The sequence below is a fragment of the Prionailurus viverrinus genome, chromosome B2 (assembly GCF_022837055.1).
Source record: "Prionailurus viverrinus isolate Anna chromosome B2, UM_Priviv_1.0, whole genome shotgun sequence".
Lineage (NCBI taxonomy): Eukaryota > Metazoa > Chordata > Mammalia > Carnivora > Felidae > Prionailurus > Prionailurus viverrinus.
The window spans coordinates 113,980,180-114,007,311 of record NC_062565.1 but is presented as its reverse complement, the minus strand read 5'-3'; the positions used below and the strand labels follow the sequence as shown (position 1 = coordinate 114,007,311).

The 27,132-nt window shown below is 36.9% G+C and overlaps 1 protein-coding gene and 1 pseudogene across 4 annotated transcripts in view; one reads left to right on the top strand and one right to left on the bottom strand.

The window, feature by feature from the left end:
- The window catches only part of TRMT11 (tRNA methyltransferase 11 homolog), a 58,396-nt gene that overhangs the window by 14,833 nt on the left and 16,431 nt on the right, over positions 1 to 27,132 (bottom strand). For all 4 annotated transcript variants that reach the window (XM_047860326.1, XM_047860328.1, XM_047860327.1 and 1 more), the window contains 5 exons: positions 23,862 to 23,942; positions 20,906 to 21,070; positions 20,382 to 20,454; positions 20,129 to 20,260; positions 5,552 to 5,672 (listed from right to left, as the gene is read on the bottom strand). In XM_047860326.1, coding sequence (XP_047716282.1) covers positions 5,552 to 5,672; positions 20,129 to 20,260; positions 20,382 to 20,454; positions 20,906 to 21,070; positions 23,862 to 23,942 — 572 coding nt within the window. The remainder of the gene's footprint in view (positions 1 to 5,551; positions 5,673 to 20,128; positions 20,261 to 20,381; positions 20,455 to 20,905; positions 21,071 to 23,861; positions 23,943 to 27,132) is intronic.
- On the top strand, positions 10,186 to 11,773 carry LOC125165566 (60S ribosomal protein L17-like; annotated as a pseudogene).

The window sequence follows — 27,132 nt, the reverse complement described above, 5'->3', positions numbered from 1 at the left end:
AGAAACATGTTTTGGTAAAGAGGCAACATGATGCATAACAAAGGACAAAGAATTTCAAGTACAAAGAGGAGTTTTGGTCTCAACTGGGCCACTTCCCAGTCTCTAAAATTAGCAAAATAATGTGCTTAAATGGATCTGAAAGTTTGGTAAACAATAAGCAGCATAAAAGTGTTGTATATACGTATGTGTTTATAGATACATGTAAGTATGTATATGTATATATATGTATATATACATACATAAGTGTATATATACACATATATATAAACACACATATATACACACACCCTTTCAGAATATACCAACTGGGAATAATGGCTTCTCTTATCAGACATCTTCATTAATATGGGCAGCGAAAATTTTCTTCTTTGTTACTAATGCCCAATAAGCAAGTCTAAAAACTATAGTCAATAATGAAAAGACACAAAGTTTTATAAAATACCCACATTCCTTAGACAGTTTTTGCATTTATAACTTGTTTACATTCTAAAAGGGGAGGGGGAGAACACTTTATAACAAAATGTATTAAGTAGGCCAAAAGTTAAACTGAGGTTAAACCTAACAAGTGACAAACCAAAAACACAGAGAGACAGTACACAAGAGTGTAAAAATCTACAATTAAGTCTTTCATTGCCAAAATCAACAACGCTGAACAAGACTGAGAATAATTTGTTAGATGCATATGAGAACAGTTTGACAATTTTATATCATCACTTGCATTATAAAGGACTAGGATCTTGCTGCAATTATACACAGTCCTCTTCGTACAAACAGAACGTAGAAATGAAGTGATTAATTAAAAACCAAATGATTAATTTAACATGACAAAGTATTTTCAGTTATAGTACACTGCATACGAGTTAAAACTCACTGATCAAATTTGATCTTATAAAGTGAAGACTGCTTCAAGGCACCTGAGTGGCTCAGCTAGTTAGGCATCTGACTCTTGATTTCGGCTCAGTCACAAGTTCGAGCCCTGTGTCAGGGTCTGTGCTGACAGTGTGAGCATGCTTGGGATTCTCTTTCTCCACTCCCACACTCACATGTACACATGCTCTCTCTCAAAATAAGTAAACATTTTAAAAAATAAATAAAATGAAGACTTTCAAAAAATTACTTGAGCATTAGGCTTTTCCCTTATTTTTTTAAATAAATTTGGAAAGGACAAGAGTACAATAATAAAAACAACCAAACAAAAATTAACACTGCCTTTATAGGTTTAAAAATATCTAAGGTGAGTGCCTTTATTTATCATTTTTATGTAGAAGATTGTCAGAAACATCCTTAGATCATTCTTTATTTCTTCTTCCAAGCATCAAATAAACTGCTTAGAGAAATATTATAAATCTGATAAAAAAATACTGGAAAAAAGATGTTCTTAAATAAATTAAACTTACAGGAAAGCAAATGTGACATTGTTGACAACAGGTCTCAATTTTGCCATTAAGATAGAAATGACTGGTGGGGCACCTGGGTGGTTCAGTCGGTTAAATGGTTTCAGCTCAGGTCATGATCTCACAGTTTGTGGGTTCAAGCCCTGCATCGGGCTCTGCACTATCACCTTAGGATTCTCTCTCTCTGCCCCTCCTCTGCTTGCTCTCTCTTTCTTTCTGTCTCAAAAATAAGTAAATAAATTTAAATAAAAGAAAAAAAAGAAAAAGAACATTTAAAAAAAAGATAGGAATGCAAGCTGGTGCAGCCACTCTGGAAAACAGTATGGAGCTTCCTCAAAAAACTAAAAATAGAACTACCTACGACCCAGCAATTGCACTACTAGGCATTTATCCACGGGATACAGGTGTGCTGTTTCGAAGGGACACATGCAACCCCATGTTTATAGCAGCACTATCGACAATAGCCAAATTATGGAAAGAGCCCACATGTCCATCGATGGATGAATGGATAAAGAAGGTGTGGTATATATATACAATGGAGTATTACTCGGCAATCACAAAGAATGAAATCTTGCCATTTGCAACTACGGGGATGGAACTGGAGGGTATTATGCTAAGTGAAATTAGTCAGAGAAAGACAAAAATCACATGACTTCACTCATATGAGGACTTTAAGAGACGAAACAGATGAACATAAGGGAAGGGAAACAAAATAATATAAAAACAGGGAGGGGGACAAAACAGAAGAGATTCATAAATATGGAGAACAAACAGGGTTACGGGAGGGATTGTGGAAGAGGGGATGGGCTAAATGAGTAGGGGGCACTAAGGAATCTACCCCTGAAATCATTGTTGCACTAATTTGCATTGCTAACTAATTCGAATGTAAATTTAAAAAAACAAAACAAGTCAAAAGAAAAAGAAAAAAAAAAGACAGAAATGACTGGGTTATTATGTGACCCCATTAATGATTAAAGAATCCTTTCTCTATATTTTCCTCTGAACAATGTTTCAGGCCATCATAACCATTATATGGTCCAAGTACTAATTATGAAGGCCAAAAAGAATGCTGATGTCATTCATTTTACTTTCTAACATCAAGACTTACAACTATAAAATCCACAGATAATATTTCTATTTTTTACATGTATTACTCATGTGCCTGGCACATAAATGTTAGTTACTATTACTATAATTAGTAACTCAAATAATTACATTAAGTGCTGTGATTTCTAAGAGCTGCAGTGTTACGAATTTATCAAATGCCTTACTTCCCTCAAAATACTAAAAGACAAACATATACATGAGAACTGACTGAGACAGCATGAAAAAAGCAGACTCTAACATGCAACAGGCATTTTATTCACTGTGATAGATACTAGTAACTGTTATGGATGGAATTGTGTCCCCCCAAACTCATATACTAAAGCCCTTACTCCCAGAATAACTGTAGTTGGAGACTGGGCCTTAAAGGAGATGATTAAAGTTAAAGGACATGGGAAGGGTAGGGTCCTAACCCAACAGGGCCGATGTCCCTGTAAGTAGAGACAGACACCAAGAATATACATACACAGTGGATACAGCAAGAAGGAGGCTGTCTGCAGCCCAGCAAGACAGGCATCATCAGAAACCAAACCCGCTGGCACCTTGACCTCAGACTTCCAGCCTCCAGAACCGAGAAAATAAACTTCAGTTATTTAAGCCACTCAGTCTGTGGTATTCTGCTATATCAGCCCAAGCAGACTAACACATAGTTCACTGAAAAAGTTGGTAAAAGCAGGAAAAAAATAAAAATGCTCTGTAAAAATACTGAATATCTTAACTTGAAAAACTGTATATTCATTTATCAATCTTTTGATATAGAATCAAAGATTTCCTACAAAGATTTCTAGTTTTGGCTTCTGTAAAATGATGCAAGAACTTAAAGACTCTTACAAAGCAATCTGGGTACAGAAACCTAGATTAGGATAGCTTTTTTCTAACCTTTTATACTCATCTCACCCATTCCCAGTCCAAGAGTTTTATTTAGCAACTCACTTTATCCCATCTTTCTAAAGTATTCCACTTAGCTTTTATAGAAACGACAACTTTATTCTCACACTCACACTTCACTGGAATTTACTAGCATTTAATTACATCACATAATTACCATAACAAATATAACCAGCATAAACAACTCACAAAACAAACACAACTGGCTCATGGAATATAGACAACTCAGCTGGTAGGTACAGAAGCATAGAGATATAGTAGAGATCAAGCAACTCACCAGCTGGAAGTATGCAACATGTTACAGGCATAGGTGCTGGTGTTTTAGGACAAAAATGGCCAGTATTAGACAATCAACAGAGTTTGCCACGGAGGTTGGTTAAGAGGATTTCTATTGTACATCCAAATACATTTTACCCATCAAAAACTGTCACTTCGGAATGTTGCCACTGTGCCAAACAATATGGAAACCCCTCTTTTAGAATTTCTGAATCTGCCTAATGTTTTAAATATTCAATAGATCATCAATCTTGGAACAGGATTTGATTTCCAAAAAACAACAATTAGGTGATGGGTCTGCTATAAAATGTGAGCACCAAAGTCCAGTAATAAAATGCAAAGAAAAGCAAAGTGTCACTAGATAGCAAAATAACTGTTTAATATTATTTCTTTAAATGTAAATCTAAAAATTTCAAGAATATGCTGAATAAGTACAACATAAATATAACAAGTACAAGATGCCACCCCAAGAATATCTATCATTTCAATATAAAATTCTGTTGTTTTAAAAATGACAACCACTTAGGGGCGCCTGGGTGGCTCAGTCGGTTAAGCGTCCGACTTCAGCTCAGGTCACGATCTCACGGTATGTGAGTTCGAGCCCCGCGTCAGGCTCTGTGCTGACAGCTCGGAGCCTGGAGCCTGTTTCAGATTCTGTGTCTCCCTCTCTCTCTGACCCTCCCCCATTCATGCTCTGTCTCTCTCTGTCTCAAAAATAAATAAACATTAAAAAAAAAAAAAAGACAACCACTTATATTATATCGCATTTACCTATACATATATATGTATGTAAACACACACATATAACCCCGTTCCTGAGTGAACACAAATCAACTATTTATATACATAAATAACTTCACTTTCTGAAATGCCCTGATACTGAAGCCTGATTAATGAAGAAACTTTATGTCACACTGAATCTTATTTAGTAATTAAAATAAATCACTAAAGTTTGTGCATAAAGAAGTAACATAATGGATGCAGTGTTTTAGAAAGTCATTTAACAGTTAAGAACTAGAGGTGTGAAAAATGGAAAAGATAATTTAGGAAACCACCAGAACAAACGAGGTATATGATAGTAAGAGTCTAAATTAGAGATAGATAGCAAATGGAAATTAAAAGGACAAAGGACAAAAACAAGAAGTCTATAATAATATATTCAAAAAGCACTTTACAAATATTAGTTTTCATTACTGCGAAAGAATCCATAAGCTGTAAATCAGATGAAAAAAATCAAATGCAGAGTAGAGGTGAGTATGACAAAATCTTCAGGCAGTAACACTGTTCTTTCTTGCTTATTGTACAGATCAAAAACAAAGATGGGACACACTCAAGGTTAGTGAATTTGGGAAAGCTGTGGTTGTCAATCCAGATAAGTATAGCTGAAGGAGCATGTTGTAGATTTAATTAAGCTTCATTATGAGGCATTATTCATATCAATTCTGATCTGGATATGAAATAACAGATGTTTTGTTCTTCTCAAGAATTGTGTGTGTGTGTGTCAGAAAGAGCACATGCATTGAGTCCTAACAAATGAGAGAAAATGACTTTGTCCATTATATAAAGTGACTTTTTCTTTGCAGAATAGTCTTCAATCAAGTAGGTTCTGCTTTGGAGGAAAAACGGTAACTAGTAGATTGCTAGTTAGACAATAGTTGTTTAATTAAGTGTGCTGTTTTTCTTTGTTTAACTGAATTCGTGACAAAGATGAGAAGTTAAAGTCAACTTCTATTTCTACTCTGCTATTTAACTTCTATATCCAATTCCTACCCTGTAAATCTCACCAAATGTCACAAAACTCTTGAACTTCAAACTCAATTACAGGAAAACTAGAAAATTCTCTTTTGGATTCTTCCAGAATTTACCCAAAAAATACTAGGATAATTTACCTCAAATGTCTTCACCTTTTCCATGGTTATCAAGCGCCTTGATGTGTGACTGGAAAGCTTCTGCTCACAGTTGCTAATGAGTTGCAGGCAAGGGTGCCAGGGTACCATCTCCTCAGTGTATCTGAAGAAAGCACAGCTGACTTTTAGGAACACTCATATGTGCACCCCACACAGGATCGTCACGGGGTTATCCAGTGTGGTATAGATGTCCTCCCACTCCACGCTCTACATATTTTATTTTACATATACTGACTATATAATCCATAAACAAACATTTTACAAAGTACCTTAATATTACTTCTGAAAAAAGCAGTTTAATTTTTTTTTTACCTGTGGCCTGAGACTAAGAGACAGTGAAAGAATGTTTTACAGAAGAACACAAAGCATTTAACGATTTGACGTTAACAAGACAAGGATTCCACCCTAAAGGGTCCCACAAGAGCACATAAGACAGAAATATATTCTGTAACAAACAATCCCTTGATATGCATGAGGGACTGACTCATCTGGAGATTTTTATGAATTCCCAAAGAATGAAGTCTACTCGGCATATATTTTCCCTATAAAATGAAGTGCTCCTGCAAAATTTTAATGGCATCTTGAGATCTCTATTACCTTTGTAAATACAGGAAAAGTTATTTGTAAGATTATTCAAATAAACTAGCAATAAAATAAGCACCACATGGTCACCTTAACCATGGAAGAAATCAAAGCCACAATAATGAGCAGTGGTGATTGCTGCTATGCAGCCCAGGTACCACGTGTATGGAGGTGATGACACCTAGAAAGCAGGATAGTCAGGCAGCAGTAGTTCTGAACCATCTGACAGGTTGTTGGCATCACTCTTGGCAGAAGAAACAGGTGACAGATGAAGGGGAAACAGCTATGGAAGAATGCTGAAGAACAGCAGGGGAGGCACTCATTAGGTATGGGTACCATTAAGAACACTGTGATGCCTAGTTTTTATTTTTCCTTTGCAAATCTTTTGCCTTTCTAGGTAACCTCTGCAAACATTTATTATATGGGAAATTTTCAAGTTCTGGTCCAAAGTGGGAAAGGTGCCAATTAGCACTTCCCATAAAGGACACCATCTCAGCTAGCCCATTCCAGTGCATCAACATGGTCTTCACTACCACTCTTTTACTGACTTCGCTAGTCCCTCTGACCTTCAATGAGCTCTCCCTCATTACCTCAACCACATGCTCAAAACCTTCATCACCCACTTACAAAGCAACATTCATAATGCACTTCACTGTATTATCAGTGGAAGGAATTCCCTTGAAGTCATTCTCTGCATCCTTCCTTAGAGCTCTCCAGTAGGTAATGACCATTTCACATTTTGCCTGATCTAACAATTCTCTAAAGTTCACTATCTAGTCAGAAATGTTGTCTTTCTCCTAAGATTAGTTAATATCAAATTTGGGAGTCTTCATACAAAGCATTTATCATATGGAGACATACATTCTACACCATGGTTAACAGAAAAAAAATATATAGCCTTGACCTTAAGCTTGAAAAAGCAGAGTTTATAGATGTCTAAAATAGTATTTGTCAAACTTAGTTATGTACCTTTTTTTAAAGGAAAAAAATCTTATTTCCTGGCAGAGTTAACTTAAAGTATTCTTATTAAAATGTAACTTAAAGATATATAAGCATAAGTTAGATATAAAGTCCATATGCTTACATTCTTTAAATACCTATAAAACCAAAACAAATTTATAAATCAAAAGTACAAAACCAATACAATTTTAATACTGATGACACGAATGATGCTAAGGTTGTGAAACTAAGTCACCAGGCCTTTGGCTTAAGAGCAGAAAAACATAGTTATGTGTTTTATATTACCTTTTTGACTTGATCTGTAAGTTTAAGCATGAAAGAACGTCATTTGGGTTATCATTATCATTAACAAGCTCGTTTTTTTTTTTTTTAATGTTTATTTATTTTTGAGACAATTTGTGAGAGACAGAGTACAATCAGCAGAGGGGCAGACAGAGGGAGACACAGAATCCAAAGTGGGCTCCAAGCTCTGAGTTGTCAGCCCAGAGCCCAACGCAGGGCTTGAACCCACAAACCGTGAGATCATGATCTGAGCTGAAGTCGGACTCTTAACCGACTGAGCCACTCAGGCGCCCCGCCCCATTAAGAAGCTCGCCTTGAATCACTACCCTATTATACTAGGACCAATTTAGCTGTATACTCCCAAAATACCATGCTAAGAATTTTAAAATATCAACAAAAAAAAGTTTTTTTAATGTTTATTTACTTATTTTGAAAGAGTGCATGTGAGCAGGGGAGGGGCAAAGAGGGACAGAGAGAACCCCAAGCAGGCTCCGCGCTGTCAGCACAGAGACTGACACAGGGCTCCACCTTATGAACCATGAGATTACAACCTGAGACAAAATCAAGAGACACTTAAACTGACTGAGCCACACAGGTACCCGCTAAAATTCTTTACTATAGATTTACTAATATATTTTATACCAACATACTTCAATGAACTGTTTGCAAAGTGTTAAATAGAAGCCATAAATCTGTACTATGCCTGGGTTATTATGATAGTATGGTATGCTATCTTCGTTTCATTTCTATTACTATACCCCTACAATCCAAACATCTATTTAAAACCTAAATCAGCCACAATAGACAAGTCCACAGAGGTAGATAAGTGGTTGCCAGGGGCAGAAATAGTGGTGACTGCTTATGTATATGGGGTTTCTTTAGGGGTGATACAAATGTTCTGGGATTAGAAAGTGGTGATGGTTGCACAACTTTGTGGATGTACTAAAAACCATGGAGTTGTAAACTGTAAAAAGGTGACTTTCATGATATACAAATTATAACACATTATTTTTTTAAAAGCAAAACCAACTGTGCATAGGCCCCTAGCTTTTCCATAAATCATGACACTCATTTTCCTATGAATCTTCATGCCGTAAGCTATTTCCAAATGTCACTACAATTTCACCTCCCATTTGAGAAACAGATTTTGCACTGATTAGAGCACTCACTGAAAATAGCTCAAGGTATCACTTTTTCTTGTTTCCTAGTTAAGAGATGAAAAACATGTTTTCTTTGCTGCTCTGAGCCACTCCAAAACTCATTTTACTAGAGTTACTGTTTATTCCCAATATAAAGCAAGCCATCATGCTATATGCCTTAAACTTATACAGTGACATATATCAATTATTTCTTCAGTAAAACTGGGAAGAAAAATGTATCCCCAAATCCTACATTGGGGCATACTTTATAAAGCTTCTTTACTTTATCAACATTTTTATCACAAGCATTAGCAGCGGGATTTCTATTAAAGGGCATCTTTTACAAAGAAATGCAGTTTGTGATCACCTCAAGAAAGTTATCTGTGTGTAATGCCAGTAAGAAAACAACACAATATGGAGACATAAAGCCTGAGCAAACAGCTGAACTCTGTAGCTTAGCAATTCCTATAATATCAAACACACATGAGTTGAAGTTATGTCATCCAAACGATATTAATGACATAGATCTTCGGGGTCACTTGCAAGTAGCTGCAACTCTGAATAATAAACCCATAAATACCAACAGTTTACAGTAATTTTATGTGGTCAGTCTCTAAGAGTGATAAGAATAAACTACTGAGAGCACAGATAAAAGATTAATTCTACTAAGAAGGGTTGGAAAAGTATCACAGAGATGGTGACAGTTAAGTCAGACCTTGAAAGATTACTAGAATTTTATCAGCAGAGGAAAGAAGAAATGGTTTATCAAGCAATGGGCACAGAATAAACAAAGGTGAAAAGATACGAAGTGTACAGAGCATCTTGATGCTGGCAAAAAATCCAACATGCTAGAGTGGGGGAAAAACTATACCCAAGGAAATACAGCCAGTCTGTTGAGTAGCAATTTTTTCACTGCAAATGGAAAATCCTTTTTCAATCATCAGCTCTGACAATTCCTTGCAAATAACTAAACTTTCAAAGGTAGTACTTTATTTTTATCATGTCTTATACTTTTAAAATGCCCTGGATTTAAAGAGTAATGCCTGAACTTGATTATAATATGTAATTCTTATTTTTAAACTTGAATCGTGTAACAGAATTTGATTGAGTAAATGAATTCAGTAGAACTAAAAGCCTATATTCAATAGACCAAAAATACAAACATTTTAAAATTAAGCTGTGCTCGGGGCGCCTGGGTGGCTCAGTTGGTTGAGTGTCCGGCTTCAGCTCAGGTCATGATCTCACAGTTTGTGAGTTCGAGCCCCACATCGGGCTCTATGCTGACAGCTCAGAGCCTGGAGCCTGCTTCGAATTCTGTGTCTCCCTCTCTCTCTGCTCCTCCCCGACTCATGCTCTGTCTCTCTCTTTCAAAAATAAATAAAAACATTAAAAAAAAATTTTTTTAATAAAAATAAAAAAAATAAAATTAAGCTGTGCTAATGTATTTTAAAATGAAATCTTTATTCTTAAAAAGCTATATTTTCAATACAATATAACCAAACAAATTCTAAATTAATTCAGAACCAAGAACATTATTTCAAACATTTCTAGATGATTTTAGTCTTAAATTCATCATAATATTGTGCTATTTTAAAAAGAACAAAGATTTTGGATGACATATAGTACAGAAGTAAAAATTATTTATTTCCTAACACAAGACAAACTAAGTTCATTAATAAGTTAACAGTAATAATAATTAATATTTCATTAGTAAGGTCACTTTAGGCTAAAGAGAAGGAGATCTTCCTCTTCCCAGATGCAGCCTGAGGTGACCTCTGAGAATGGTTTTCTATTCACTTGACCCAAAAAACCCCTACAAAACCATGCAAATCAAGAGGTTCAAATCATCATGTTCACTTCAAGAACACATGTGAAACTTCCCAGGCCATCAAGGGTTTGCATATCTGAAAAGCCACCGAGTATTTGAAGGATGTCACTTTGCAGAAGCAATGTGTGCCATTCCATTGCTACAATGCCAGAGTGGTAGGTGTGCCCAGGCCAGAGAGTGGGGCTGCACACAGGGTCAGTGGCCTAAAAAGAGAGCCGAATTTTTATTGCACATGCTTAAAAATGCAGAGAGTAATGCTGAGTTTAAGGGTTTAGATGCAGATTTTCTGGTCATTGAGCACATCTAGCTGAACAAAGACCCCAAGATGTGGCATGGAACTTACAGGGCTCACAGTCAGATTAACCCATACATGAGCTCTCCCTGCCACACTTTCAGTGAGATGATCTCTTTTCAGTGAGATAATCCTTACTGAAAAAGAGCAGACTGTTCCCAAACCAGAAGAGGAGGTTGCACAGAACAAAAATATATCCCAGAAGAAACTGAAGAAGGGGCACCTGGGTGGCTCAGTCAGTTAGGCAACCAACTTCGGCTCAGGTCATGATCTCATGGTTCATGAGTTCAAGCCCTGCATCGGGCTCTGTGCAGACAGCTCAGAGCCTGCAGCCTGCTTCAGATTCTGTGTCTCCCTCTTTCTCTATGCCCCATCCCCACTTGCATTCTATGTCTCTCAAAAATGAATAAACATTTAAAAAAAATTTTTTTAAGAAGAAACAAAAAATTATGTCCCAGGAGTAAATTCTGCATAAAATAAATGCAAATAAAAGTAAAAATAGAAAGGAAAAAAAAGTACAGGGAGGGTAAAACAACAGAAGCCTAATTATGAACATTAGAGAACATGGACATAAATTTCTTGAGAGATAAAGTCAGGGAAGTAAATACCATAGTAGTCTTCCCATGTGTGCATCAGACACATACCTAGATGAGAGCTTTCCCTTGATAAACATCTAGGGTAAAAAAAAAAAAAAAAAAAAAGTGATAAAAGCATATATCCCTTTTCTACTTCTAAAATATCCCTTTGGTTATATGCATTTGGAAATTTCTCATTGTTGAAAGTTATTAAAATTGAGAAGTCACTGAAAAAAATATCCAATGTCCATTTGTAAGGTCTTTAGAAATATTAAAAATACTTAAAAGTACCTCCAATTTAATTTTGTATAAAGAGAAAGGAATAAATAAAAGAACTACAAAAGATATTCTTAAGCACATTCAACTTGAATTATAATTAAATACAGAACAACAAAATAGTGGGCAGTCAGAAATGCCAAAAAATAATAAGTACACAAAAACTAATGGGAATATTTCAAAAGGACAGAGGAACCACCTCAAAGTAACTCCCATGGATCAAATCTGAGACAATTTGAGCAACAAAATAGTGACAATAATAAATTATAGCCCAGTGAATAATACAAGCATCCATAAAAGTATAAATTAAGCACTCCATAAAAATATAAATTAATAAATTAGTAAACAAATAGGGGAAGAAGGGAAAACTCTTCCTTACTGTAGAATGCCAACTTAGAAGTGTAGAAGGAATGATGGAACAGAAAAGTCATCATTGTGGTGGTTGTAAACAATGGAGTTGACAATGTGAATAGTGACTGGATGAACAAGATAGTGATGTAATACTGGGATATCTCCCCTGATGAAATACTAGTCAAAGGAGAAAATGATGGCTCACAGTGGAGAAACCTGACAGAGAACAACAGGACTAGATGATCAAATTTAAGATCTCTAGTAGCAGTTAACTCTGTGTGCCCCACGATGCAGTGCATGAAAAACACAGTATAATTTTTGTAGTATTCCTACCAAGATCATTACCTGAATCTGGTCCTAAAAGAAACATCAGATGGAGGGAGACATCAACAGGAAGATAGCAGGATAGGAGGACGCTGGGCTCACCTCATCCTGCTGATCCCTTAGATTCCACCCACATCTGCCTAAATAACCCAGAAAACCGCCGGAAGACTAGCAGAACGGACTCTCCGGAGCCAAGCGTAGACAAGAGGCCCATGAAAGAGGGTAGGAAGGGCGGAGAGGCAGTGCATGCTACACGGACTGATGGGAAGGAGCCGGGGCAGTGGAGAGGCAGCCCACTGGGCAAGGCAGAGCCCCCAAAGTCTGGCTTGCAAAAGCGGAGGGGCCAGAGTCTGTGAGTTCTGACAGCTAGCGGGACTTAACATCTGGAATGTTAAAAGTCAACAGCTCTGCTCGGAGAGCAGGAGGGCTAGAGGACACCGGAGGGAGAGTTGTCAACCCCGGGAGACAGAGCTCAGCTTGGCAGAGGAACAAAGGTGCTGGCAAGCGCCATTTCCCTCTCCCATCCTCCAGCTGAAATTCCAAAAGGAACCAGTTCCTGTCACCAAACTTGCTTGCGCCGTGCAAATGCACAATGCTGTGCTTCTGTGGATCCATCCCTCTGATGGGCCTGCCTCCCTCCTGGTGCTGCACGGGACCACCATCAGCAAAGCCAGCTAAACCTGCCCCTCCCGCCCCTGCACACCTTGCGGATCCACCCCAACTAATATGCCAGATCACATGGAAGCAGCACCACAAGCCTGGCAGTCTGCAAGTAGCCCAGACAGAGGCCACACCACTCCACAGTGAGTCCTGACCCTGGAAGAGGGGAAGATAAAGTACACACCAGTCTGACTGTGGCCCCAACGGTGGGCTGGGGGCAGACATCGTGTCTGACTGTGGACCCGCCCACCAGCACAAGTTTCTCTGGACAGCACAGGGGAAGTGCCCTGCAGTTTGGAGCTACCACAGAAACTACCAAAAATGCTGAAACGTAAGAATTCTCCTCAAAAGAAACTCCAGGAAGTAGCGACAGCTAACGAATTGATCAAAAACGATTTAAGCAACATAATGGAACAAGAATTTAGAATAATAGTCATAAAATTAATCGCTGGGCTTGAAAAAAGCAGAGAGGACAGCAGAGAATCTATTGCTATAGAGATCAAGAGACTAAAACCTAGTCATGGGTAACTAAAAAATGCTATAAATGAGGTACAAAATAAAATGGAGGCAGCCATAGCACAGACTGAAGAGGCAGAGGAAAGAATAGGTGAATTAGAAGATGAAATTATGTGGGGCGCTTGGGTGGCTCAGTCAGTTAAGTGTCCGACTACAGCTCAGGTCATGATCTCACAGTCCGTGAGTTCGAGCCCCGTGTTGGGCTCTGTGCTGACAGCTCAGAGCTTGGAGCCTGCTTCAGATTCTGTGTCTCCCTCTCTCTCTGCCCCTCCCTTGCTCATGCTGTCTCTGTCTCAAAAATAAATAAAAACATTTTTAAAAATTTTAAAAAAAGAAGATAAAATTATGGGAAAAGAGGAAGCTGAGAAAATGAGAGATAAAAAAATCCAGGAGTATGAGGGGAGAATTTGAGAACTAAGTGATGCAATCAAATGGAACAATATCCGTATCATAGGAATTCCAGAAGAAGAAGAGAGAAAGGTGCTGAAGCTGTACTTGAACAAATCATAGCTGAGAACTTCCCTGATCTGGGGAAGGAAAAAGGCATTGAAATCCAAGAGGCACAGAGAACTCCCTTCAGATGTAATTTGAATCGATCTTCTGCAGGACATATCATAGTGGAACTGGCAAAATACAAGGATAAGGAGAGAATTCTGAAAGCAGGTAGGGATAAACAGGCCCTAACTTACAAAGGTAGACACATAAAGGGCAGTAGCAGACCTATCTACTGAAACTTGGCAGGCCAGAAAGGAATGGCAGGAAATCTTCAATGTGATGAACAGAAAAAATATGCAGCTGAGAATCCTTTATCCAGCAAGTCTGTCATTCAGAATAGAAGGAAAGATAAAGGTCTTCCCAAACAAACAAAAACTGAAGGAATTCATCACCACTAAACCAGCCCTACAAGAGATCCTAAGAGGGATTCTGTGAGTGAAATGTTGCAAGGACCACAAAGTACCAGAGACATCAGTACAAGCATGAAAGCTACAGACATCACAATGACTCTAAACCCCTATCTTTCAATAATAACACTGAATGTAAATGGACTAAATGCTCCAACCAAAAGACATAGGGTATCCGAATGGATAAAAAAAAACAAGACCCATCTATTTGCTGTCTACAAGAGACTCATTTTAAACCTGAGGACACCTTCAGATTGAAAGTGAGGGGATGGAGAACTATCTATCATGCTACTGCAAGTCAAAAGAAAGCTGGAATAGCCATACTTATATCAGACAAACTAGACTTTAAATTAAAGGCTGTAACAAGAAATGAAAAGGGCATTATATAATAATTACAGGGTCTATCTATCAGAAAGAGCTAACAATTATAAATGTCTATGCGCCGAATATGGGAGCCCCCAAATATATAAAACAATTAATCACAAACATAAGCAACCTTATTGATAAGAATACGGTAATTGCAGGGGACTTTAATACCCCACTTACAACAATGGATAGATCATGTAGACACAGGATCAATAAAGAAACAAGGGCCCTGAATGATACATTGGATCAGATGGACTTGACAAATATATTTGGAACTCTGCATCCCAAAGCAACAGAATATACTTTCTTCTCAAGTGCACATGGAACATTCTCCAAGATAGGTCACAAACTGGGTCACAAAACAGCCCTTCATAAGTATAAAAGAATTGAGATCATACCATGCACACTTTGAGACCACAATGCTATGAAACTTGAAATCAACCACAGGAAAAAGTCTGGAAAACCAAGAGCATGGAGATTAAAGAACACCCTACTAAAGAATGAATAGGTCAACCAGGCAATTAGAGAAGAAATTAAAAATATATGGAAATAAATGAAAATGAAAATACAACAATCCAAACGCTTTGGGATGCAGCAAAGGCAATCCTGAGAGGAAAATACATTGCAATTCAGGCCTATCTCAAGAAACAAGAAAAATCCCCAATACAAAATCGAACAGCACACCTAAAGGAAATAGAGGCAGAAGAGCAAAGACACCCCAAACCCAACAGAAGAAGAGAAAGAATACACAATACAGAATCTAAAAAAATCTGTAGAGCAGATCAATTAAACCAAGAGTTGGTTTTTTGAAAAAATAAACAAAATTGATAAACCTCTAGCCAGGCTTCTCAAAAAGAAAAGGGAGATGACCCAAATAGATAAAATCATGAATGAAAATGGAATTATTACAACCAATCCCTCAGAAATACAAGCAATTATCAGGGAATACTATGAAAAATTATATGCCAACAAACTGGACAACCTGGAAGAAATGGACAAATTCCTAAGCATCCACACACTTCCAAAACTCAAACAGGAAGAAATAGAAAACTTGAACAGACCCATAACCAGCAAAGAAATTGAATCAAGTCAATTCAAGAAATTGAATGAAGTCAAGCTTTCACTTTTTGCAGATGACATGATATTATACATGGAAAACCCGATAGACTCCACCATAAGTCTGCTAGAACGGATACATGAATTCAGCAAAGTCACAGGATACAAAATTAATGTACAAAAATCAGGTGCATTCTTATACACTAATAATGAAGCAACAGAAAGACAAAGAAACTGATCCCATTCACAACTGCACCAAGAATCATAAAATACCTAGGAATAAACCTAACCATGCTGAAAACTATAGAAAGCTTATGAAGGAAATTGAATAAGATACGAAGAAATGGAAAAACATTCCATGCTCATAGTAGAATATTGTTAAAATGTCAATACTACCCAAAGCAATCTATACATTCAATGCAATCCCAATCAAAACTTCACCAGCATTCTTCTCGAAGCTAGAACAAGCAATCCTAAAATTTGTATGGAACCACAAAAGACCCCGAATAGCCAAAGTAATATTGAAGAAGAAGTCCAAAGCGGGATGCATCACAATCCCAGACTTTAGCCTCTACTACAAAGCTGTAATCATCAAGATAGCATGGTATTGGCACAAAAACAGACACACAGACCAATGGAATAGAATAGAGACTCCAGAATTGGACCCACAAAAGTATGGCCAACTAATCTTTGACAAGGCAGGAAAGAATTTCCAATGGAAAAAAAGTCTCTTTAACAAATGGTGCTGGGAGAACTGCACAGCAACATGCAGAAGAATGAAACTAGACCACTTTCTTATACCACTCACAAAAATAAACTCAAAACGGATAAAGGACCTGAATGTGAGACAGGAAACCATCAAAACCATCAAAACAGGAATGTGAGAGCAGGAAAAACCTCTCTGACCTCAGCGGCAGCAATTTCTTACTTGACACATCTCCAAAGACAAGGGAATTAAAAGCAAAAATGACCTATTGGGACCTCATCAAGATAAAACCTTCTGCACTGCAAAGGAAACAATCAACAAAACTAAAAGGCAACCGACAGAATGGGAAAAGATATTTGCAAATGACATATCAGACAAAGAGCTAGTATCCAAAATCTATAAAGAACTCACCAAACTCCATGCCCAAAAAACAAATAATCCAGTGAAGAAATGGGCAGAACACTTCTCTAAAGAAGACACTTCTCTAAAGACTTCCAGATGGCCAACAGGCACATGAAAAGATGCTCAACGTCGCTCCTCATCAGGGAAATACAAATCGAAACCACACTCAGATACCACCTCATGCCAGTCAGAGTGGCTAAAATGAACAAACCAGAAGACTACAGATGCTGGAGAGGATGTGGAGAAACGGGAACCCTCTTGCACTGTTGGTGGGAATGCAAACTGGTGCAGCCACTCTGGAAAACAGTGTGGACGTTCCTCAAAAAATTAAAAATATATCTACCCTATGACCCAGCAATAGCACTGCTAGGAATTTACCCAAGGGATACAGGAGTGCTGATGCATAGGGGCACTTGTACCTCAATGTTTATAGCAGCGCTTTCAACAACAGCCAAATTATGGAAAGAGCCTAAATGTCCATCAACTGATGAATGGATAAAGAAATTGTGGTTTATATACACAATGGAATACTACCTGGCAATGAGAACAAATGAAATCTGGCCTTTTGTAGCAATGTGGATGGAACTGGAGAGTGTTATGCTAAGTGAAATAAGTCATACAGAGAAAGCCAGATACTGTATGTTTTCACTCTTATGTGGATCCTGAGAAACTTACAGGAGACCATGGGGGAGGGGAAGGAAAAAAAAAAAAAAAGGGTTAGAGAGGGAGGGAGCCAAAACATAAGAGACTCTTAAATACTGAGAATAAACTGAGGGTTGACAGGGGGTGGGAGGGAGGGGAAAGTGGGTGATGGGCACTGAGGACACCTGTTGGGATGAGCACTGGGTGTTGTATGGAAACCAATTTGACAATAAATTTCATATTAAAAATAAATAAATAAATAAATAAGAAACATCAGATGGACCCTGGTTGAGGGTCAACCTTTAGAATATACGCTGTATACTCTGCAAAACTATCAGAGACACAAAAGAAAAGAATGGGGACATATCCCAGACTGGAGGAGAATGACAAGATGGGTTAATAGAGCACATTTTCTCAGATGGACTGTAACTGATGAAATGTGAATAAGGTCCATGTACTGAACAGCAGTGTTATCAATACTGATTTCCAAACTTGGAGGGTTGACTGTGGTTTGACAAGAATGTTCTGGTTTCTGAGAAGTACAAGTGATGGGGCATTACTATCTGCAAGTTCTTAATTAGTTTCAAAAAGGATGAATGACAATGGGTATGTGATTACGTAATGAATGAGAAAGGAGGATACAGTAGATGACATTAATGGTTGGAAACTCTGGATGAGGGGAATTTTTTGTGCTACATTTGAAACTTCTATGTAAGTCTGAAACTATCTCAAAATAAGTTTTCTAAAAATTTACTGCTGGAATTCAGCTTATCTAAGGCAGGAACCACTTTTGTATAGAAAGAAATAAATGTGTTCTTCTCTGAAAATATTAATAAAGATCTGGTACCTGAGATCTGGTAAACTGTTAAATTAAGTGAACACAGCCCTGAGAATAAGGAAACTAATTAGCTAGCTAGCTAGCTAGCTATTAACTTTAGACAAGTCACTTCACTCCTTGGAAGTAATTTTCCTTATTTCTAAAATGAAAAGATTAAATGAGACTATCACAGGTCAGTGTTAAGAAGTCTGGGCAGGAATGTATACAGTCTTATCAGCTGATAAACAAATGCATGACTTAAGTTAAGCCATGGTAACTTCCAACACATTTATAAAACAAAAACCAGCACGGCTTCCAACAGCTGAAGGACCATCCACCATTTTGAAAAGACAGAAAGTTAACACTGTTCTAAAATGCTTTCTATATAATTATGTATAGCAGATACAGGAACTACATAATTTTTTAAAAATATTTCTATGGAAGATTGAAGAAACAGCCAAATTTTGAACCTAATTCTAAACTATCTTTGAAATCTAAAGATGCTGTCTTATTCAAGATATCTTCTGTTTCATTGTTGTTATATACAGCTCTGTTTATAATTAATAATTACTGAATAATAAAACCCAAACCAACAATATTGAACATAATCAGTGCTTTAAATATATGCACAACTTTTATTTTGTATTAGCTTTTAACAAAGATGTTGTGCCTGGGTGGCTCACTCAGTTGAGCATCCAACTTCAGCTCAGGTCATGATGCCACAGTTTGTGAGTCCAAGCCCCACACTGGGCTCACTGCTGTCAGCACAGAGCCTGCTTTGGGTCCTCTGTCCCCCTCTCTCTCTTCCCCTCCCGGCTCACGCATAAAAAAATACAATACAATACAATACAATACAATACAATACAATACAATACAATACAATAAAAAAGATTTATTGCAGGGAGCCTGGGTAGCTCAGTCGGTTGAGCATCTGACTCTTGATTTCAGCTCAGGTCATGATCCCAGGGTTGTGGGACTGAGCCCTGCACGGGGCTCCTCACTGAGCATGGAGCCTGCTTAAGATTCTCTCAGGGCACTTGGGTGGCTCAGTCTGTTAGGCATCTGACTCATGATTCAGCTCAAGTCATGATCTCACGGTTTGTGGGATTGAGCCCAGTATTAGCCTCTGCTCTGACAGCATGGAGCCTGATTGGGATTCTCTGTTTCCCTCTCTGCCCCTCTCTCTCTGCCTTTCTCTCTCTCTCTCTCTCTCTCTCTCTCTCTCTCAAAAAAAAAAAAAAATATAAGATTCTCTCTCTCTCTGCCTCTCTCCCATGCACACATGCTCTAATTAAAAAAAAAAATTTACTGCATTTAAGGTGATCATAATAGCCAATAGATATTTAAAGCTAGCTAGTAGTAGATGAATCACTCCACTAAGCTGTTAAAAATTACCTATGTTTGTGGCCTGGAAAAACAGTTACTGAAGAGCTATGATTTATCAGACACTGAGTTAAAAATGGTATAAAACGGTGGTTGGCAAACCTTTCCTCTAAAAGGCCAGACAGTAAGTACTTTAGCCTTTGTGGACCACATATGTTTCTGTAACATGTCTTTCTTTGTTGTTGTTTTTTTATTTTTTAACAACTCTTTAAAAATGTAAGAACACAGCTCAAGTGCCTTACAAAAATAGGCTGAGGACCACATCTGGCCCACAGGCTATAGTTTGCCAACTTCTGATATAAAATAAAAAGGTTAAAGCAATTCAATAAGAGAAAAGGGCTGGTTTTATACACATATGTAGGTAAACAAAGGCTGTTATAAACATTAAACATAAATATATTTACCCTGAATACAACTGGAAATAGGGGGAAAATACACTAGATATACAAATACCATAACGAAAGTGAAATGAAAAAATAAAATTATTTAATATTACATACTCTGGTGTGTATACTGGTAACCAATAGACTAGTCTTCCACCTAATACAAGGGTCTCCGCTGCAAAGTTTAACAGGTCAAAAAACATGTCACTCAGATGATAACTCAGGGAAACAGGAACATGGCTTTCTGGACTAGAAAAAGAAAACAAAATTTCAAAATCAATGAAAAATCTTAAGGCTTAAACTATGCTAATTAAAAAGAACAACATGCTCTTTTCAAAATAGTAACCTATTGCATTTAACTGTCACTTACCATTTTTCGATCCCCTTTGGTATTTCCTTCTGAGAACCTGTTCTTCTTGTAGATTCTCTGATACCATATGGGGCTAGGCAAAAAACAAATAATGCGGTCAGAAGTCACCTAATCACCAATGAGGCGCAGATGGACATCATGGGTCTCTAGAGTGACACTCAAGGAACGCATTGCTGCCCATAAAATATTCCAGCCAAGAATACACAACACAAGGAAGATTCTACTTAAAACCGTGGGAGGGCCAGCAAACCAATGTGTTCTTCAAAAATGTCAGTGTCATAAAAAAGAAAGGCTGTGAAAGTGTGACAAACTAAAAGAGGCCTAAAAGAGATTACCAAATGTAATACCTGATACTAGACTGGATATTATTGTCCCAGAGGGAAAAATAAAGAAATATGAAGACAGTAGAGGTAGGGAGAAGACAAGGCTGACATTTTTGTGTGTGTTGATAAGTTTTGTATTTTAAGTGTAAGTGACTTTAGGGAACTAATTCTACTCCTACTTTTGTATAAAAATAAACTTACGATCAGTGATGATTGCATCAAAATATGTGCCCTTCCTCCAGGAAGGTTTAGATGCATCTGAAACCAGGACATCAAGGTAATACTTCTCTAAACCATACTGCCGAAGATTTGCCCTAATGTTTTCATCTGGTCCTCTCCATTTCTGGTTTTTCCTACTAGCCTTTCCTGAAGGGAAAGAAAAAGGAATACAGAAACTACTAAATCAAATAGAACATTCTTACTTCTTGTCATTTAGCTAGAAGTAATTTTTAACTCCTTTACACCTATATTTACAATAAAACTTTTCAAGTTATTAATTTTATTTACATAAACTTATTTTTATTTCCATTTACTACAAAAAATATTTTGAACAGTAAAACATACTTTCTACCTGATCTTGTTCTGTCACCTTTCAAATGAAACTGCCTTAAAACACTCATTCAATACTTACCAAACTCAAAGCATATACAAGTAAGATACAGAGCTGAAAAGAACATGGTCCTTTTCCTGCAGGAGCAATCAGCCCCATATAGAAATAGTGATGAATCAGATAAATGATAAATGAAGAGAGCTAACTTGGGAAATATGGAGCTCTAGGACCATGGAGAGAGGAAGCAAAATGGAGACATTACAGAAGAAAAGTTAAAATGAGGATTGAAGGAAGAAGTTCAAAGTTCTGGTTTAGGCATCACAAGTGGATGATGACGCTGTTGATTAAGATCAGAAAAACCAAGAGGAAAACAAGCTTAAGGGAAAAAATGAGATTTACTTGAGATGTATCAACCTTGCTTATCAGCTACCTATAGATCATTCAGAAAGAGCTATTTAGTGGGTACAGGCCAGAATATATGCACTTAAAGTTAATCCTGTAAGAACGAATGACATTTTTATTGACCTAGGTGGCAGTTATGTGTTTGTTCTATAGTTATTCCATTTTTATACACTCTTCTGCATCTTCTTCTACTTCACAATAAAAACAAAATTTAAAAATCAAAAGAAGAAGAATGACATGACTCTGAATAATATGCACTGTGACAGGAGAAGTGGTCAAAGAGAGATGCCTGGAGAAAACAACATGTTAATACAGGTCAAAGAAAACTGCAAGGCCTTAAGGAGCCAGAGACAGAACAGTTAAGCAAGTACCACCTGATGATATCACTGTCTAGGAAACCAAGGGAGGTTTACAAAGGTCAACACTGCCAAATGCTGTAGATCTGTGGTCCTACTAAGAGATTTCAGCAGGCACAGAAGTTAAAAAATACTGGGCAGAAGACAGTGAAAGATGAAGAAAAAGAGACAGCAAGTAAATACCAGCTTTCAAGATACACTTTGGCAAAAGGAAAAGGAAAATAGTGGCAGCTAGAGGGCTCCTACGGGAATAGAAAAGGTTTTGTATTTTTAAAATAGCAGAAATTTGAGAATATTTCAGAGTATAAAAAGAGATTATAAGCATAAGAAACAAAGGGCCTATTTAACAGCATCTGGGATAAGCTCTGAAAAAATTCAACCTCAATCAGAATTCTATACAAGCAAACTGAAAGGTTATAAATAACTTTAAACATAATTTTCATAAATAAGAATTCTATTAAATTATACAGGACAATCCCCTTAAAGCAAACATATTGCTTCTACTAAAAGCTAACTGGAATAATTCTTAGCACTCTGTCTGCTCTAACATATTGCCAAGAATATCTTTTTCTGGATAGCCCATTTAGGTGAACTTAATATAACCAATTTTCCTTATGATAAATATACTAAATTCCTTATAGTCAAGTTAGGAAAAAAGACTGTTCATCAAGCACAATAAGTCAAATTTTTTAGGGGGGAAAAAGTATGGAAAATTCTTACCAATACAATAACTTGAGAATAACTGGGTGACAAACAGAAAAAGGGTGTTCAAAAGGCTGATTCTAGATACAATAATTGAATACCAACATGAACAGAATTTCAAAATCATCAGTGAAACTTGACATTTTTAGTACTATTCAGGTAATATGGAAATATTATGGAATATGGAAATATAGAAATTTTTCCAGTTTGATTCAATTCCATCCAATCACATACATACATTAGCAAAGTGTCTAGATTTCAAAATAATTTCCAAAATTGCCTCAAAAGCAAGCAAATATTTGTCTCAAGTTAACCTCAGTCTAACACAGAATCTTCTAAGTTACTATCACCTTAACTGTTTCAAAGATATTTTGGTTGGTTATGAAATTAAAATCGATATAGTATTCGAGGACTAGAAATTAATCTAGTATTCACACAATATATGATTACTGAATAAAAAAATGGTGACAATCTTTAAAAAGAAACTCTATGTTTTATTAATATGGACATGCTGATTAGAAAATGGCTTGTTTTGGGCGCTCGGGTGGGCTCAGTTAGTCAAGCATCTGACTTCGGCCCAGATCATGATCTCATGGCTCATCAGTTCAAGTCCCACATCAGATGAGCTTGAACCCTGCTTCAGGTGAGCACAAGCCCCGCTTAGGGTGAGCCCTGCTTCTCTCTAGCTCTTCCCTCTCTCTTTCTCTCTCTCTCTCTGTTCCTTGCTCACTTGTGCCCTCTCTCTCTAAAAAATAAATAAAATGGCTAGTCCCTCTCCAACTTCTTTCCCAACTCTAAAGTTCACAGCCTTGTAGTTTGCCAACTTTTTAGAAATCTCTTACTATAAAACAAAGGGGGAAAAAATCTCTCTTACTAAAACCATAAATACCTCTGAGGGGAGAGCTCTTCCTTAGCCATCTTTGTGTTACCCAAGAGATCACTTTGTACATACTGGATCACTTCATAAAAAGCAGATAACCAATGAAATCTTACTGTTTGGAAAAATAAGTAAAACTACATTATATCACAACTCTGTATCTTAACACTAAAGATAGATGTATAATACCATATAAACCTGTTTAATTATTATAAAGGCACATTTGGTACAAGAACAAAGACTGTAACACTGTCTAGAACCTCTACTCACCTAGGCCATGAACTGTATTGTAGTCTATGTCTGTCCCACATACATATGCACCAAAATGAGCAGATGCTATCAGAAGGCCACCTGAAAAAATCACACAATTATGGTCTTTTAACCAGAAAGTCCCAGACTGTTGTTTCTTCCCCTATTTAATTTGATCCAGAGTCTTACTGACTAGCTGTAGGCAGAGTACCATAGAGTAACACTGGTCCTGACTATATTTAGCAGGCCTCAGAACTAAAGAAACAAACCCCAAAGCTGTGCTCATTACAATGGTCACAACATAGGGAATTAATGCATGTCCTGGGATCATTACTCTAAATGCACTACTTAGGGAAAATTACTTTTTGATCAAAATAATGGATGTTTAGACATCTTCATCTGACTTTGAGACGTCTATACAAAGCATCTTGATCCTTGCTTACAAATGAGCACAAAAGGCTGCTACATAAAGAGTTGGCAATAAATATATTCTGACATTTGGGCTCAATTCCCACTGAAATCAGGGTTTCAAATAACTAAATAGGGCATAATTAATATGTAAGACATTAATCCCTACAAAAATTAAAATGTTAGGACAAGAAATAGTTATTCCTGTAACCAGTGAAGCGATAATCTCTTTTTTTAAACTGTAAAAATGAATTTCTGAATAACTATTATCAAGCATACACAAAAATAATACAACTTTTCTGTTTACTTTGTGCTGTGATCAAAGTTAGAACAAATATCCCAATGCAATTTGCCCGGACTAAAAAACTTGTTAGCTGTGACCAGCTCACATACGAAGAAAATCCTAAGATTTAAAAATTAATGGAAGTCTTTAAAAAGTAATAACATTTTTAAATTGTTTAAGAAAAAAGTCACAAAGTTAAATATTTTAGTAACTGTACTTCTCATTGAACTTTACTTTTTAATCATCCAACGTAAAATGCTCTTTGTCCTAATAGCTATACTGTAGAAAGGCTTGTCAGTAAAACGGACATCAGAAATATATTCTTAAACTATGCACCAACTCAGATAAGGGAAAATAACTACGTATTTTCCCTTATATCCTTTACAAAGGTCATCTCTAACACGAGGATGGGTAGTGCCTCCAGAGGGTCAAGATCTATAATTGAATGGTGTTCCTTCCATAGCCATTTAAAACACAGTCTGGGAACATGTACTTAAATATACTTTGCTTGTGAAAAATACTGTAACTGACTGCTATTATTGAAGTCCATGAAGAAGAGAAATGAAGGACTAAAAGTACAGCAGAAACCAAAACCTAGGTTCCCTCATACTAACTACCAGAAGCATTTGTGTGAGAGGTAAGCTATGACCTTACTACTCTTGCTCTATAAATGGAACCGTCCATATTTAGGAAAGATACTGTATTGTGTGGCTTGGAATTCTCACAAAATCACTTCACCCAAATTATGAGGAATTACTACAATTCTGCCAATTAAGGCAGATACTCACCTAGAAGAACTAGTTGCCAAGGGGAACAGAAAAGCTTTCCTGTGCTTCCTTAAACAGAACCTTATCCATTTGGTTAGAGTGTGTTTTGAGAAGAGCCAATTTAGAGCACACTGCTGGAAGGAGATGGATAATCCGTTAGACGGCATCTGTTAACTTCGTGCCCTTTAAGCTTTCAAATTTTAAATAAAATCATTATAAATTAGTTTCTCTGAGCTGGTCACTGGGTAATCACTGTTAATCATCTAGTTGTTTTCTCAATTAAATTGAAGCTTTTTTTTTTTCATTTAGTTCTAGTCCAGTTGGAGTTTCCTTGATGCTTTCTGGTGGAAGGGGTGATAAAGGAGGGGTGAAGTGGTGAGGGAGCAGGTAATATGACTCACCCAATTTCTTACTATGCTATCAAGTGTACAAATACCACAAACTCAGTGTTTTAATATTTGCTTTCTTAAACTGTAACCACTTTAAGGTTAGGACAATATCTTATAGGCAAAAGGACACAATAAGTGGAACTTCTTTATAATACAGAAACTAATGTATGACTTTCATCATTAGAGATTTAAGTGAAAAGCCTCATAAAAGTGTAGAAATGAGAAATTGGGATTTGGTTTTGCTGAAAGAAAAGGAGAGAAGGAGGAAACATGAAGTGCAATTATATCTACTTTATCCTTTTTAAAATAGAACTCAAGTCACACCAGCTGCCTGAGCAAAAGGATATCGCTAGAAAATAAAAATTTTACTAGGTAAGCTATTCAGTCTACAAAGAAAAGGAAAAGGAGACTACAAAGTGTTGTGGACAAAAATGAGAAGGAAGCAGAGACTCTTCCATAGGTTTATAGGGATCAATTATCTCTTCCCTCCTTGTCTCTTCCCATGACCAGGACAGTCAGTTTCCCAACACCTGGGACCTGTGTCTATCATTCTGCAACGATGAAATTCCAAAAGGAGCTACACCCCTTTCCCTATACTATGGGTTATCTGAAGGTAGAAGCAGCCAAGGAATACTTAATAGTCTCTTGGCTATATTCTCAATTACCATAACAGCTGACTTACTTGAGATGGAGGAGACAAGGAATCAAAAGTGTATCTATGAAGCTCCATCCTAAAATCACACCACAGCTACCTAGAACAACTGGCAGACACTTGTACCAATTATTTTCATTACAAAGAATTAGATGTTCGTGATTTTAACTCACTTTCCTTGCCTGCTGTCACAATTGTCAACAGTTGCAAATTATGAGTATCTTGGAAATTAGCCAAAGAAGGGAATAGAAAATGAGCTCATGGCCAAATTGTTTATCATCACCATTCAATACTGGCTATATCTAACATCTTTCACCAAACAGGCATCCATGCTTCTAACAAAATAATAATTTAAAAATAGTGATAACCATTACAGTTCACTGAGTGTCTACATACATCAGGCAACTTCCTAAGAATTCCATATACATGTATTATCTCACTTAACCTCACAATGTATTACTATTACCATTTTATCAATGATGGAACTGAGGCTCAGACAAGTAAAGAATGCTGCCCAAAGTGACATAATAACTGATAGAGTAAAGATTTAAACTCATCCTATTTGTTTTCTCTATGCCATTTAATTTCCTTTGGGGTCAGCACCAATTGAAATGACATATACACTTAGCTTACCAATTAGATAAACAAAATTAAATTTGTTATCAAACTAAATAAGTAAAGGGGCACACTCCGTTAATATGACTTGTATACCATTCACAACTCTTATATATCACAGGCAGGCTGGTACCATTATATTACTCAACATATCCATGCTCATCCATCCTGTAGCTGT